The sequence below is a fragment of the Corylus avellana genome, chromosome 11 (genome assembly GCF_965113065.1).
Source record: "Corylus avellana chromosome 11, dhCorAvel1.hap1.2, whole genome shotgun sequence".
NCBI lineage: Eukaryota > Viridiplantae > Streptophyta > Magnoliopsida > Fagales > Betulaceae > Corylus > Corylus avellana.
In genome coordinates, this window is record NC_142500.1 from 3975562 (window position 1) to 3989611 (window position 14050).

Consider the following 14050-nt stretch of genomic DNA (forward strand, 5'->3'; position numbering starts at 1 on the left):
AGATCTTAGTCATTTTAAGATGATTAAAATTAATTCACATGGTAGTTCTATTGGCTAAAAACCATGCTTCATGAAACAAGTCATTAAATTAAGTCCCCAAGAGGTAGTTCAATCGGCTAGGACCACGCCTAATGAAGCGAAGGTCACTAATTCAAATCTCTTTCCCTCTTTTGTGCGAACATGTCAAAAAAAAAAAAAAAGGTCATTAAATCAAATCCCCCTTTCCCCTCTCATTCCCAAGGTTGGTCATTTAAAAAAAACCAAAAAAATCAATTAAATAATAATGTTGTACGTAAGCAAAACATGCAGATCACGCTGAGTTCATCCCATATATTAGGGTACTTAAAAATCAGGTTACAACCGAAAGGGTGCGCCTGATTTCTTTCCACCCTGTGTCTCTCTCAGCTTTCTTAAAATATATAACCAATGCTTTCTTAGTTGTCTTTTTCTCTTTCTTGTTTAAACCATTGCAATGTTAAAGTGTATGCTCCTCCACATTGGCAATCACACCAGTTGCACATCTCAAGGCTCAAACTTTAAAGACCTAAAGTGCATATACTCCAATTTTCAAAAGAACATGACAAAGAGAAATCTTCAGTTGATTTCTGTCACAATCAACTCGTCACTTGGTGGGGAAAAAAACATGAACACCCTGCTTTTTCATTTAACACAGACAATCTCAAAGAAAGCTTGACAACAAGAGAGATTGATAGTATGAAAATCATCGATTAGTACAAGCTCTTTTCTCAAGTTGATTTGAAATTAATATCTACAAGTACAACAACCTTAACATATCCATACCAAAAGGCAAAAGCTACATACTACCATCATCAAATGTATGACAGATTCTAACCCTAAAATATAAAAGGTGTCATGCATATCTCGAACGCTACAGCTTCAACATGGCATAATGCATTGCCATTTGTTAGGACCCCATCCCCTCAAGCCAACACCATCACCAATAAACTAAAATTGTTGTATCAACAAGAGCCTGCAAGAGAAATTTTGAGCTAATACTATGTGCCACCATATATCCTCCATCATGCCATCATGCATTGCCAGTTGTTAGGACCCCATCCCTTGAGCCAAAATCACCATCATCAGTTTCCAACATTGCTGCGTCCACAAGTGCCTGCATGAAAAAGTTTTGAGTTAATACCATGTGCCACTATATATCCTCCATCTTGAATGCATGATCTAAATAAAAATGCTTTTCTATTTCATTTGGTACATAACAGGGCAGGGGACCAGAAAGTGAAAATGGTGGTCAAGCTCCTGGAGACTTGAACCTTTGTCACACCACCTTGCCAAGGTACAAAATGACTACAGAAGGGCAAGCCCTTTCACTAATTATTATCCATTAGCACACCTTAAGCTGAGTAGTTAAAGAACACCATTTACGTTCTATTGATATGCCACTACAACTACTGAAAAATTGCAATGTCAACTGTATATTGCTCCACCTATAAATGCTACAGATATCAAGGAGAAATGTATGTTACCACCATATTAAAACACGTATATGTGCTTGGATAATGTTGTGTCATGATGGCATAAATGCCCACAGCCAAGGAAAAGACATGAATGTCATTTATGAGAAATGAATTCATAAGCAGTGTGTTTAACAAAATTGCAAGCATCATGCAAAAGGACAAACAAATAGCTCCTGACCACGTAATCATACCCGAACACAAAAAATGAACAAACCTGGAGTTCTTCTTCACATCTTTTAAGTCTTTCAGAGTAATCTTTTTCTTTCAGAAAACATTTATACAGCTGCAGAAAATTCACACAAAGTAACAATTAAATCTAAGCAATGTCCAGCAAAGTTTATTAATAGCTAACTGATAACCAAGGCGATTACCTTGTTCAACTGCACTTGACGGTATGAAGTGTGCTTCTTTGAACCAATCAACGCATCCTCCAATTTCTGCATTTATTTATCAAATTTTCAATGAGGACATGAAGGGGCATTAACAGACTTGGGAAAAGTAATAAGAGGACAAAAAAATGGAACAACACATGAACTCAAAAATAGGTGCCTTATAATTGGAACGAAAAGTACCTTTGCTTTTTTCTGTAAATCCAAAACAAGTTTCTCTTTTTCTTCTAACGTCTCTTCCATCTGAGAAGTCTGACAAAGCAACCACCAAAACAGAGGTGTAAGGATAATATATAGAAAGTTGCAGGAGAAAATTTGGCAGATCTATTAACCCCACTTGGATGGTGAGACCATGGCTTAAGTGTATAGTTTGGTATGGCATGGCATGTGTGTGTTCTTGTGTGAAAATAGTACTTTTATGTACAAAATTTTTGGTGTTTCATAAATCAAATACACGAGTTAAGTACATAAAATCTGCTCATTAGCATCAAACAACCAATTGGATGCACAACTTTGGCAACATGATCGTCAGTAAAAATATTGGAATGATTATCTTAATTCAAATCCGAAAGAGATAACTAACATCATTTGTGGAGCTAATTCCTGTGTTTCAAAGCTATGTCGAGCTTAAAAGGTAAATTTGGCCAAGTCAAAATTGGTTCCTGTGCGGAATGTTACACAGGTGGGAAGGTTGGCTGGAAATCTAGGGTGTTGGGTTTCCACTCTGCCAATCAAGTATCTTGGTTTACTACTGGGGGCCTCCTACAAGGCTAAGCATATCTGGGATGATTTTATTGAGAAGCTACAATATCAGTTGGCTAGTTAAAAAATGATGTATTTGCCCAAGGGTGGTAGGATTACCCTCATTAAGCGTACCCTCACAAATCTGCCTCCGTATTACATGTCTCTCTTCCCTCTTCCAACAAGTGTTGCTAACCGCATTGAGAAGATCTAGCGTGATTTCTTGTGGGGTGGGTTAGGTGAAGAGTTCAAATATCTCCTAGTGAGTTGGTCCAAGGTTTGTTCACTAATCCTTGAGAGAGGGTTGGGTATCAGGATTTGATGGTGTTTAATCGCGCTCTTTTAGGTAATGGTTGTGGAGCTATGGGTTTGAGAGAGAGGCTTGGTGGAGAGTTGCAATGGACTCTAAATATGGCAGTTTATGGGAAGGCTTGTGTTCCTTTGAGCTTGTAGGAGCCTCGGGCATGGGGTTGTGGAAGAATATCAAGAAAGGATGGGAGAAATTTTCCATCTTTACTAGATTTGAGGAGAGGGATAATTCCAAGATCAGCTTTTGGCATGACCTGTGGTGTGGAGAAGCAGCTCGAAAGGTAGCTTTTCCAGTTTTATATGGTTTCGGTTGTGTGAAGGATGCCTCTATTGCAGCTATTTTGGAGTTTTTGGGCAGCTCCAATAAGTGAAATGTGAGCTTTGCTAGAGCGGCACATGATTAGGAGGTGGGTGTCTTTGTATCTTTTCTCCAAGTGTTGCATTCAGTTAGAATAAGAAGAGGTTGTAAAGATCAACTGTGGTGGGCTCCATCCAAAAGAGGACTGTAAAATCCTTCTATTGCTCACTGGCTTGTTCTGAAGGTAGTTGCTTCCCCTGTGTGGCGGACTCAAGCTCCTTCAAGGGAGCCTTTTTTGTGTGGTCGGCGACTCTAAACAAGATCCTCTCCTTTGATAATCTCAGGAGACGGCATGTCATGGTGATGGATAGATGTTGCATGTGCAAGAGGAATTGGAAGTTTATGGACCACTTCCTTCTTCATTGCGATGTGGAATCCACCATTTGGAGTGCTTTTTTCAGTCGTTTTGGATTGTCCTAGGTTATACCAAGACGTATTGTTGATATGTATGACTGTTGTTGGTCCTCTGGCAGGCCAAGGAGTGCTGCGGTGTGAAAATTTGTGCCTACGTGCCTCTTTTGGTGTTTATGGAGGGAAAATAATGATAGAAACTTTGAAGACAGGAAACTATATTTTTATTAACCCCAAGGGGTTGCCCCAAGTGGTGGAGGCCTTGGTCTTGAGGTATCATCCCTTCAAAGTCCAAGGTTCAACACCTCATGAGTGCAAACAATCCCTTGGGGCCACACCCACTGGTGAAAAACCAGCGATTTAACCAGTTCCGTGTAGGGAAACTTCTCAGGGTGCGGTGCACGGGACTAAGATTTACTCTGTAGGGGTGGGTCTGAAGGGCCCTGCCTTGAAGAGGTTCACCAACATAAAAAAAAAATAATAATAATAATAAAAAATAAATAAATAAATAAAAAAATAAAAATAAACTTTGAAGATAGGGAGAGGACGTTGGGAGAAATTTTATCTTTTTTTTTCTACAAAACATTGTATCAATGGACAGCAGCTTATGTGTCTCCTCTGACAATTCGTTATAGTGATTTCCTTGTTTGTTTTGCTTTTTCTAGTTAGGTGGATCTTTTGCATACTTTATGCGTATACATGGGAGCACCCTACACTATCAATGAGATTGGTTTCTTACTTAAAATAAAAAAAAAATAAAAAAATAAAAAAATAAAAACAAACAAACAAACAAACATAAAAAGAGAACTAACCTCCTTTTTGAGTTCATCAAGCCCTTGAATTGATCTCTCCAATTCTACCTTTACCTAATATATGAATAAGAAAATGTAATCAATAAAGCCCCACAATCAACATGAGCAAAAGTTTATCCACACATTATACAATGTTAACAAGAAATTCAAAAATGCTGAGCTCACCTGATTGTTGTGAGCATCACATGACTCTGCTGAAATTTCTCTACTCCTTCTATCATTGATAACAAAACTGCAAGAGAGAGTTGCGAGGAGGGAAAGAGGGGGGAGAGAGAGAAATTTAGTGAAATTAAGCTATTTCCAATGCACAGAACTTAAGTGGTTCATCGTCAATGACATCTCAATAGACTCGGAATCCACTCAACAAAATGGATGACACAATAAAGTGAAAGCCATGCAAAAATTTATACAACATGTGATATTTATCTTCCAGAAGTATTCAGGGTTACCATCTAAATATTAAGATTCTTTCTATAAGTGAAAATCTAATAGGGCCTTGATTATCAATGCATTCCTAGCATTATTATATAAAGAGGTTAACCAACGAACTCCATATAAAAAGGTTAACAAAAGGGTTCAATCTTATATAATCACTCAGCCTTAATTATTCCCTCCAAATCATGTTCTGATCACTAACATACATAAAACTTCTGCCTCACTAGTACCACTCTCCAAGTTGAGCAAGTTCATGAGGCTATAACTAAGTTCTCATTCATACATTTTCTCTAGGGAGTCATTCAGGGTCTTGCATCAATTAAATGGTGTCAAAACCAAACACAAGTTGTAAAAGCTCAGTCTTTCTTTCTATTTGTGGAGAGGGAAACTTTAGATGATGCATACAAGCAATGCCATTTTCTTTTCTTTACATTTTCTTTCTATTATTATTTTTTTTTTCTTCTGGATTAGTAATACATTGCTGCTCCTACTGCTCATTCATAAAACATAAAATATGTACTGATATCAAACCTGATAAGAATGCTAACACTTGACCAATCAAAATATTGTACCGATAAATAGTGTATATTATGAATTTAATTCATTGTGAAAAACAAACTACAATTAATGTAAAAAAGGATTTTACCCATTCTGTCTCTTTGACTGTTGATCTCTATCCATGTCAATGCTTTTATCATGACCATTGGTCCTGTCCAACTGCTCTCCACGTTCCCAATCCAAATCATGGTCTCTTTCCCAATCCCGGCCACGGTTCCTGCCGTGCTCTTGCCCATTATCCACCATATTTTGGTCTTGATCTCGATCTTTACTATGGAAATGGTCCCTTGCTCGTTCACGACCACGTGCATGGTCATATACTTTTTCTCTCTCCTGATCATGGTCTCGAGATCGATCACGCTCTCTAGACAAATCACTGTTTCGATCCCGATACCGATCCCTATCACGATCATAATCCCTTTCTTGATCTCTACCTCTACCCCAGTTGGTGCCCCTCTCAACATAACGTTGAAAGCTTTCTCTACTGAAGTTTGATCTTCCACCTCGAGTCTTTACTCCATTCACTTTAAGAACTCGCCCATCAAAAGTCTAATTCAAAGTTTCATAATGTCAAAGGTCTAAAAATCTTAAACCAACAATAAAAATAAATAAAAAGATTCACTCTTCATGAAAAATAAATTAGTTACCCTGTCATTCATGTCATTGATGGCACTGATCGCGGATCGGGGATTTGTAAAGGTAACAAAACCATAGCATTTTCCTCGAGTACTGCGATCATTAATAATCTGCAAGTAAAATGCATTAAGAAATTTAATAATTATCAGTCCTTTGCAATCAAATAATATGTTCAAGCACCACACATTCAGGGATACCTACCACCAACTATTTTTCTTCCTAACAATAAGAGTAAACCAGATGGTATCACGTGAACACTCAGCTTTCTCTGATTCCCAAATATAGAAACCCTCTATCAAATTTAACCAAATTAATTTACAAAGTCCACGCTCAGAAAAGTAAAAAACAGTGAATACAAGTACTAACGCCAAGAATTCCCATCAATTAGACCCACATGTCTCATTGCAAATTAGTCACTTAAAAATACTTCGAAGCCTTCCGTGAAGCTACAAAGAATTTGTTATTTCTATTCAGTTAGTTCCAGTACACAAAAATCAGTTCACACGGGCTATCTTGCTTTGGAGTAAAATGTTTTCTCAGGAAATTATTACCAACAAAATACCCAACAAAAAAAAAAAAAAAAAAGAAGAAAAACTAAGCTTACGAAGATTTGCATAACACGACACAATCAGAGCCATCAATTAATTAAACAAACCATTAACGGTAACATAAACCCTATACACGAGTGAAATCAGACTCTTGCGTTTGTGGGTTTTACCTTAACAGCGACGACTTCACCGTACGGATCGAAGACTCTGCGAACGGTGTCCTCGGTAGCGTCGTAGGGAAGGCCTCCGACGTATATCGAGCTCTCATCGTCTATCGTCATTGCTATGGCCTTCAAAAATTATTAGGCTTAAATCGCAAAAACTTATTGTGTTGTGACACGATATAAAAATAAAAAATAATGTTCAAAATTATATTTTTATTTTTTCAATCCACTCTTAAATCAAAAGTTGTAATGGAAATATTAGCATTTTCAAATAATTGTTGGATAATAATATAACTTTTATAATTTCTTAAAGATGAAAATTATATTTTTGAGCACATAAAATAAATAATAAATAAAGCTTCTTTTTTCAGCTTTAGGTTTTTCTTATATATTGAATTCACATGTATTTAACTTTGCATTTTGGAGGAAAATAAAATACCCTTTGTTTTCTTTGAATGACTAGAATGTTAATAAAAAAAAATTAAAAAAAAAATCACTATCTCCGGTATTAAGGCTTGTTTGGGAAACAATTTTTTCCCAACTCAACTATTTTCATAATTTATGTTTGGGAGCTTTTTCAATTATGATCAACTCAACTCCAAATTTTTCAACTTATCTCAAAAATTTTCAACCCAATTAATAAAAATTTAAAAATTAAAATTATATATTTAGGGGTGGTGGCCAGCCACCACTGAAGCTAATGGGGGGTGGCCGAGCCACTAGACACTTGGGGTGGTTCAAAACCACCACAATATTTTTTTAATTAAATTTTGAGAAATGCTAGAGGTCTATATATATATATATATATATATATTTAGATCATATTCTCTTACAATCAACCATTAGATTTGTGGACTCTCCATAAGCTCCTAAAAATATAATAATTGATTATAAGAGAATATGAGCTAAATATAGAGAACTTATTTACCTTTAGCATTTTTTTTTTATATTTTTTATAATTTTTTATTAATTTTTTCAATTATCATCCAAACATAACTTCAACTCTTTTTTTTTTCACAATATTCAAAATTAAAAGAACAAAAAAAAAATAAAAAAAATTGAGTTGGATGGAAAAAACCCAAATGAGCCCAATTTTTTTGTTAAGGTGTGTTCTCAATACGGCCTAATTTTAAGGAATCCAGCCCACATCCATAACCATTCAAATGGAGCTGTCTTTTTTGAAAACTTTTTTTCACGGTTACTTTTCATCTAAATAACCATGGCCTTTTCGAAAATTTGTTTTTCAATTTTTTTTTGGTTTTTTTTTTAAAACCTTTTTTCCATGGTTATTTTTCATCTAAATCGCCATGGCATTTTTTGAAAGTCTGTTTAGATGTTTGAATGGGGTATTCGTATTTTCGATGGTAGTATCCATTAAATTGCGTCCCGACAAAGGTTTTCTCGAGCTGCATTTGCAAATGCTATCCATCTTCATCGGCTTTGAGGAGTTTGTAGTCTATCTAGATTGGGTTAATCTGTCTAAATTTATTAGTTTTATGTGTCTGTCCCGTAACTTTTCTTTTCTTTAATGGATGTTGGTTTGTTAAAAAATAAAACAAAAAACAAATGGAGCTGTCTACTAGTCTTCTGGTTGACCTCCCGGAAATTTCCTGTCCTGTCTTCCCCGGCAAGGAGGCTACCAAGTCAGTCAATGAATAGAGCCAAGAAAAATGGAAATAAATAAGCCCCCCAAGCATTCTTACATTTTTCCACCTCTTCCTTCAAGCTAAGATGGATCCTGTGTTATCTTTCATCTTTTCCATTTCTTGCACAAGGTAATTTGCTTCTGGATTTACTTTTTACCCTCTTCACTCGATCATTTTACCTCTTTTAGTTTTGGGAGCATCTTTTTATGGGATAGCTGATGAATAACGAAGATGATGTTGATGAAGACCGACTACAAAAAACGAATACGACACTCATATCCAACCCCAACCGGCCAACCGGGTACGCTAAATTCATATTTTTCGATTTTCTTTTTATACCAAAATTGTCCGTTATCAAAAAGCACAATTTTGGATGCGATTATATAGGTTAATCATGATCTAACCAATTTAATTAAATTGGTCAAATTTCTTAATTATAATTCTCTAATTTTATATTAGGTTCGTGTCGAATTTATATGACATGTCAAAAATTGACAAACATTAGGCCGTTTATCGGGTTCGGGTCTTATTGAAATATGGGTATAAAATTATATAGGTTAATTATAATTCGACATATTTAATTAAACTGGTTAAATTCTTTAACTCTAACAATTTAATTTTGTATTAAATTTATATCAAATTCACAAATCTTATAAAAAATTGTCTGGCAATGTTTTGGAGGTACACTATTCACATATTTAAGTGTCGACATATAAAAGTGAGTAATGATATAAGTAAGACTAGAGTCTTCTTAGAGTCATCTAAAATGTGATGTGATATTTAAAATCACTAACAGATCAAAATTCAATAATGATCCTTCTAATTTATTGGTAATTTTAAATGTCACATCACATTTAGGATGAGTTTATGAAGACTCTAGTCCTACTTATATCATTACTCTATAAAAATAAGAAATAAAATGAGAAACTTTTTTTTAAAAAAAATTTTCTGAAAAAAGAAAAGAAAAAAAGAGCGGAAACTTGGAGACGAAGCTACTGAAGGATGGGCGGCTCAACACTATTACTTCTCCGAGTGTCGCTCTAACATTTCAACGAAGGCCGCTCAACACTTGCTTCTCAGATTCAGGCTCTGGGCACCACTTCTTGAAGGTAAAACCAATTTTCTCAAACATTTTCTTGGCTTATTCTCATTGAACTCTTTCTCCACAGCCCACACACGCGCATATGTAGATGCTTCTCTCGGAAGAGAACGGAAAAAGCTACGGAATCGGAATATCCATTTTGCCATGATAGGAAGATCATCCGAGGACTAAAAATGGGGACCCAAAACTATTCAAGGACTAACTCAAGCATGTATATCAGCTTAATTTTTGGGTTTTCTAATTTTCTCGATATTGATTTAACTGGGTCTTTCTAGTTTGCTGCATATAAATTTATAGATGTTTTCTATTGAATTTTTGCTGCTTGTTTTCTTTTACTATCTTATTGAATCAGACCAAGATAATGATCGTGATATCAATCATACTATTGAGGTTGGTATAAACTATAAACGATCCATAGGCCATAGAAGACCCCAGTTCCTTGATAATTGTTTCATCTTTTTTGTTGAAATATTGTTTGATTTACGATGTATATGATATTGATATTGTTTGATTTGTTTGAAAGAGCCAAATTTAGCGCTGTTTCTCTTGCTTGTTTGCAGTTGTGTGGCAATCCAATGGCTGTGGACCTTTTTTCAAGGAACGCCAGGGTGCAAAATAATTCCACTGTTGGCACAATGATAGTGGAAGCAATACGTTGTCCTGCGGGATCTGAAGTGATTAGAATTAAAATCCCACCTGAAAAGCACGAATACATAAGGTACAGCGATTTTCACATTGAGTATAATAAGTGTGACATAGCTGTATATGTATATCTTGAAGGTGCTTCAGGGTCGGAGAAGAAATCTCTTCTGCCATCCATGATAAGGGACAATGAGAAGATTGAGCTGAACTACATAGAGGGAAGAGTGACTGTCTCCCCTATTAAAGGAAGTATGATTGCGATGAATGGGTACTTTCCTAGACTACAGCTCTTGACAAATTTCCTCTGTTTCTTCTTTTTGCTTCCTTTGCTGTGTTGATATACTCTTTCTCTTTTTTCTTTTCATTGCTTACTTGCCTTGTTATGGCTTCACAGATTGGTTATCAAGCTAAAACATGCATCCAAAATGTTTAAGTAATTGTGGAAATAGTTTGGGAAGATTCAGAAGTGGATGATACCAGAATCACATGTCCGTCTGCCGCATCATCAAGTTGTCTAGTCGTATTACAGTCTACTAAATATCATTACTTGTCTAAAAATTGCTATTTGTACATATATTTGTACAAAAATTGTACATCATCAAGCTATTTGTACATCATGCCATCTGTACATCATGCCATCAAGCTATTTGTACAAAAATTGCTATTTGTACATGGTTACTGTTCTATGTGTACATATATTTTTAATGATAATTTCCTTCCTTTGTTTTCTGATTTTGTAAGAAAGCCATCTGCTGCACGGTCTCTTATACATTTTACCCACACACAAACACAAATAAGATATTTTCCTTGTTTTGATTTTGTATCTAACAGCTGAGAAGGTAGTTGTTTGATGTTTTGTTATTTATTCTCACTTGTTGCATGATCTCTCCTTTTTATATCCAAAGGTCTCTGTTATATGTTGTAGAGCATTATTTGATCATCATTTGTGTTAGTATTTATGCTTTTGATGTTGAACATTGTATTAGTTTAACACTCCCTAGCTAGCAAATTAGCATTAAAAGCAATTTCAAATCCAGATGGTAGTTTTGTTGTACTATAATTTTTGCTATTAATTCTGATAGACCAAAAAGAAAAAAAGTGCTACCAGCTAGTACTTGGTGGGTATTTCTCCAAGTGGGTGTTTAAGTACCCAAAGCTGTATAATTGGTTTAACTACCCATAATGTCAATTTTTGGAGGGTCGAATTAACCCTTACCTCGAAGGGATGGCATGGCCACTCCTTCATGAATATTTGGTTGTGGCCGAATCACTTCATTCAAAATTGCCAAGATGATTTGTCAAAATATTTTTTTGAAACTGGCCGAACTATGTTTTAGGGTGATGGATTGGTCTAACCACCTCCTCTCTCACTTTGTCTCTAAAAATGTTTATTATATATTTTATTTAAAGGATAAATGCGATTTTGTATTTCAAAGTATTATGGTATTTTAAATAAAATGTTCGCACGTGTGGGTTGTGTGACATCTTCAATGTATTTTAACATTTTAAAAAAAAAAAATTTGGTAGTTTGGAGGGGCAAGTTTCACAAATAGCATTTTAATGTACAAGTGAAAACTAGTTACGGTTCGAGGGTTAAATGTTTTTTTTTTTTTTCGTAAGTAATTTACAGTTAAAATGTAAATCTGGATAGAGTAATTTTTTTTGGTCAGATTCAAGCACTCGGTGATTTTCTTCGTTTTGACTTTTATCTTTTCTAGCCTGTGTCAGGCCTAACTTGATTTCATTGTATTCAAGCCCAGACAAAAAATATTTGGGCCTAAACCAGGTGTAATGGCCCTACTAAGTTACAAATCAGTCTAATTATTAAGTATCTTACGGAGAAATATATGTTTTTTTAATAATATTATTAAAAAATATGTGAAAAACGAGTAACAACGCTATAAGTTTTTTTTTTTTTTTTGTTACTCGAAGAATAATATAATTTTTAAAATTATTTTTTAAACTTGTGATTGATTACTATTAGATTTTAATTAAATAATAATCTTAAGAGTCGCATCATTTTTAAAAAGAATCAAGAGCGACTTAAGACGTATTAACACTTAAAAAATTTAGGAGAAATTTTATTTAACCTCCTGAACTTTCACACGATTTGACAAACTTTCCAAAACTTTCAAATCTCTCAATTTGGGCCATGAACTTTCAATTGCTTTCAATGTAGACCCTTAATCAATTTTAGCCGTTAAAAATACCAAAAAAATCAAAATATTCTTAGTTTTATTTATTTTTTAATATAAAATACGTTTTAAAATTAAAGGTAAAGTTAAAATTTTATACAAAATTTTAGAATATAAACGTCATAAAACATTTAAAATTTGATGGTAGAATTTACGTCGAGAGCAATTAAAATTTTAAGAATCCCAATTAGATGGATTGGTAAATAATTGCTGCAGCTAATTTGGCCCCTTTATCACCTACCGGTCTCGCTGTCTTTTAGCGACCCCTCGAGATTCACGCACTCGACGACCCCACTTGAAGGTGGAAGGCCTGTTTCTCATACTTTATTGTTATTGCTTTCTCATTCATTTTCGCTGTTCTCTCCCTCTCAAGCCCTCTGCGTCCTGACTAGCCTGATCCTCCCTCTTCTTTCCCTTGTTAATCTTTGGCTACATGCATTCTGGTGCTCTCCCCTTCGCCCCTATGGGAATGGGAGGCCATTTCTGGTCACTTGTTTGTGGTGTTGGATAGCGCGGCTGTGGATCTGGATGGAGGTGCTGCTTCCGCGAACAACAGCCGAAGGAGGAGGACCTGGAGTGGCCTGGCTTCCTCAGTTGACGAGTAAATGGCTTCTCTTCAATGTTCAAACAGGTTAGAGCATTCTCTTTATTCGACAGTGCAGTAATTTTGTGGGTTTGGGGAGACTGGAGAGTATGGAAGAGAACGAAAGAGAGAGAAAAGAGGAACTGAGAAATGAAACCAAACAAAAAAAAAAAAAAAAAAAGAAAGAAAGGGAGGAGAGAAAAAGTTCGAATTTTTTATTTCTTTATTATTATTTTTTTTTCCCGAAGTTGGGACAGTAAGGGGAATCGAATTTTGTAAGAATCTTTGACTGTACACTGGGTAATTCCAATGGGCTGCATGCTGATGACTTGGGTTTGGCTAAGGCCACTGCTGGGCCTATAAGGCCACTGCTGGCCCTCTAAGCCCAAAGGAGAGACGTATAAGAATAAGTTAACGCCTCTCTCAAATACCCTGGCACGGGGTTTTAGACAGAACGCACGGTGCCAGCTGCCAGGGACTGCGGAAAGAAAACGGCGAGCTTTCATCAACCCCTGCAGGTTTCTCTCTCTCTCTCTCTCTCTGTGTGTATCGTCTTCTTCCTTTCGAAAAATCACAGACACTACACTATTCATAGCTGCTTTCTCTTATAGCACCTGTTTTGTATGCGCATTACTTATCTGCGTCGTGAATATGTATGGTCAGTTCTCTGCATCGTAATATGTGAAGAAGTGGTAATTTAAAAACAATGGAGGTTTTTTGCCACAGCCGAACTGAAGTTATTCTTAGAAAATAAAACCAAAACACCATATTATTTCTTCATCCCCTCCACACCTCAGACGCACAGCACCTTTCACGACCATCACTGCCCGCTGCCGCCTGGTCCCATCGGTGCTGCCCATCTCAAATTGCGCTGCCGCCACGCAGTCTCAACCGCTTAAATCTACCGAGAAGAGAGAGACGGAGAGAGACTGAGAGAGAGGGAGAGAAAACCCACACAAGGCCAAGAAGGGCGGCGCTGGGGGTGGCCGGCGTGGGGAGGTTCAGCTTGGGCGGCTGCGGGCGGGTATCTCTCGCCCTCTCTCTGTCTCTCTCTGGTTGCTCCGACCGGTGATGCTTAGAGATCCCGG

General features: G+C 36.2%; 2 protein-coding genes across 3 annotated transcripts; one reads left to right on the forward strand and one right to left on the reverse strand.

Moving 5' to 3' along the window:
- Window positions 1–706: 706 nt before the first annotated feature.
- On the reverse strand, window positions 707–6947 carry LOC132166782 (RNA-binding (RRM/RBD/RNP motifs) family protein). Its single transcript, XM_059577667.2, has 9 exons — window positions 6801–6947; window positions 6094–6192; window positions 5535–5995; window positions 4619–4685; window positions 4454–4507; window positions 2066–2134; window positions 1865–1930; window positions 1708–1776; window positions 707–1132 (listed from the first exon to the last, which is right to left on the reverse strand). The coding sequence occupies exons 1-9, from the start codon at window positions 6909–6911 to the stop codon at window positions 1049–1051; spliced, it is 1080 nt and encodes a 359-aa protein (XP_059433650.1). The 5' UTR covers window positions 6912–6947; the 3' UTR covers window positions 707–1048.
- A 1971-nt stretch (window positions 6948–8918) lies between these two features.
- On the forward strand, window positions 8919–10893 carry LOC132166498 (uncharacterized). Of its 2 annotated transcripts, XM_059577322.2 has the most exons (4): window positions 8919–9549; window positions 9610–9932; window positions 10103–10452; window positions 10579–10893. In XM_059577322.2, exons 2-4 carry the CDS (start codon window positions 9840–9842, stop codon window positions 10619–10621), a joined length of 486 nt encoding a protein of 161 aa, XP_059433305.2. In that variant the 5' UTR covers window positions 8919–9549; window positions 9610–9839; the 3' UTR covers window positions 10622–10893. The 2 variants fall into 2 exon arrangements, with proteins under 2 accessions (XP_059433305.2, XP_088368055.1); XM_088511929.1 differs by having other exon boundaries at window positions 8919–9932.
- The last annotated feature ends 3157 nt before the right edge of the window (window positions 10894–14050 follow it).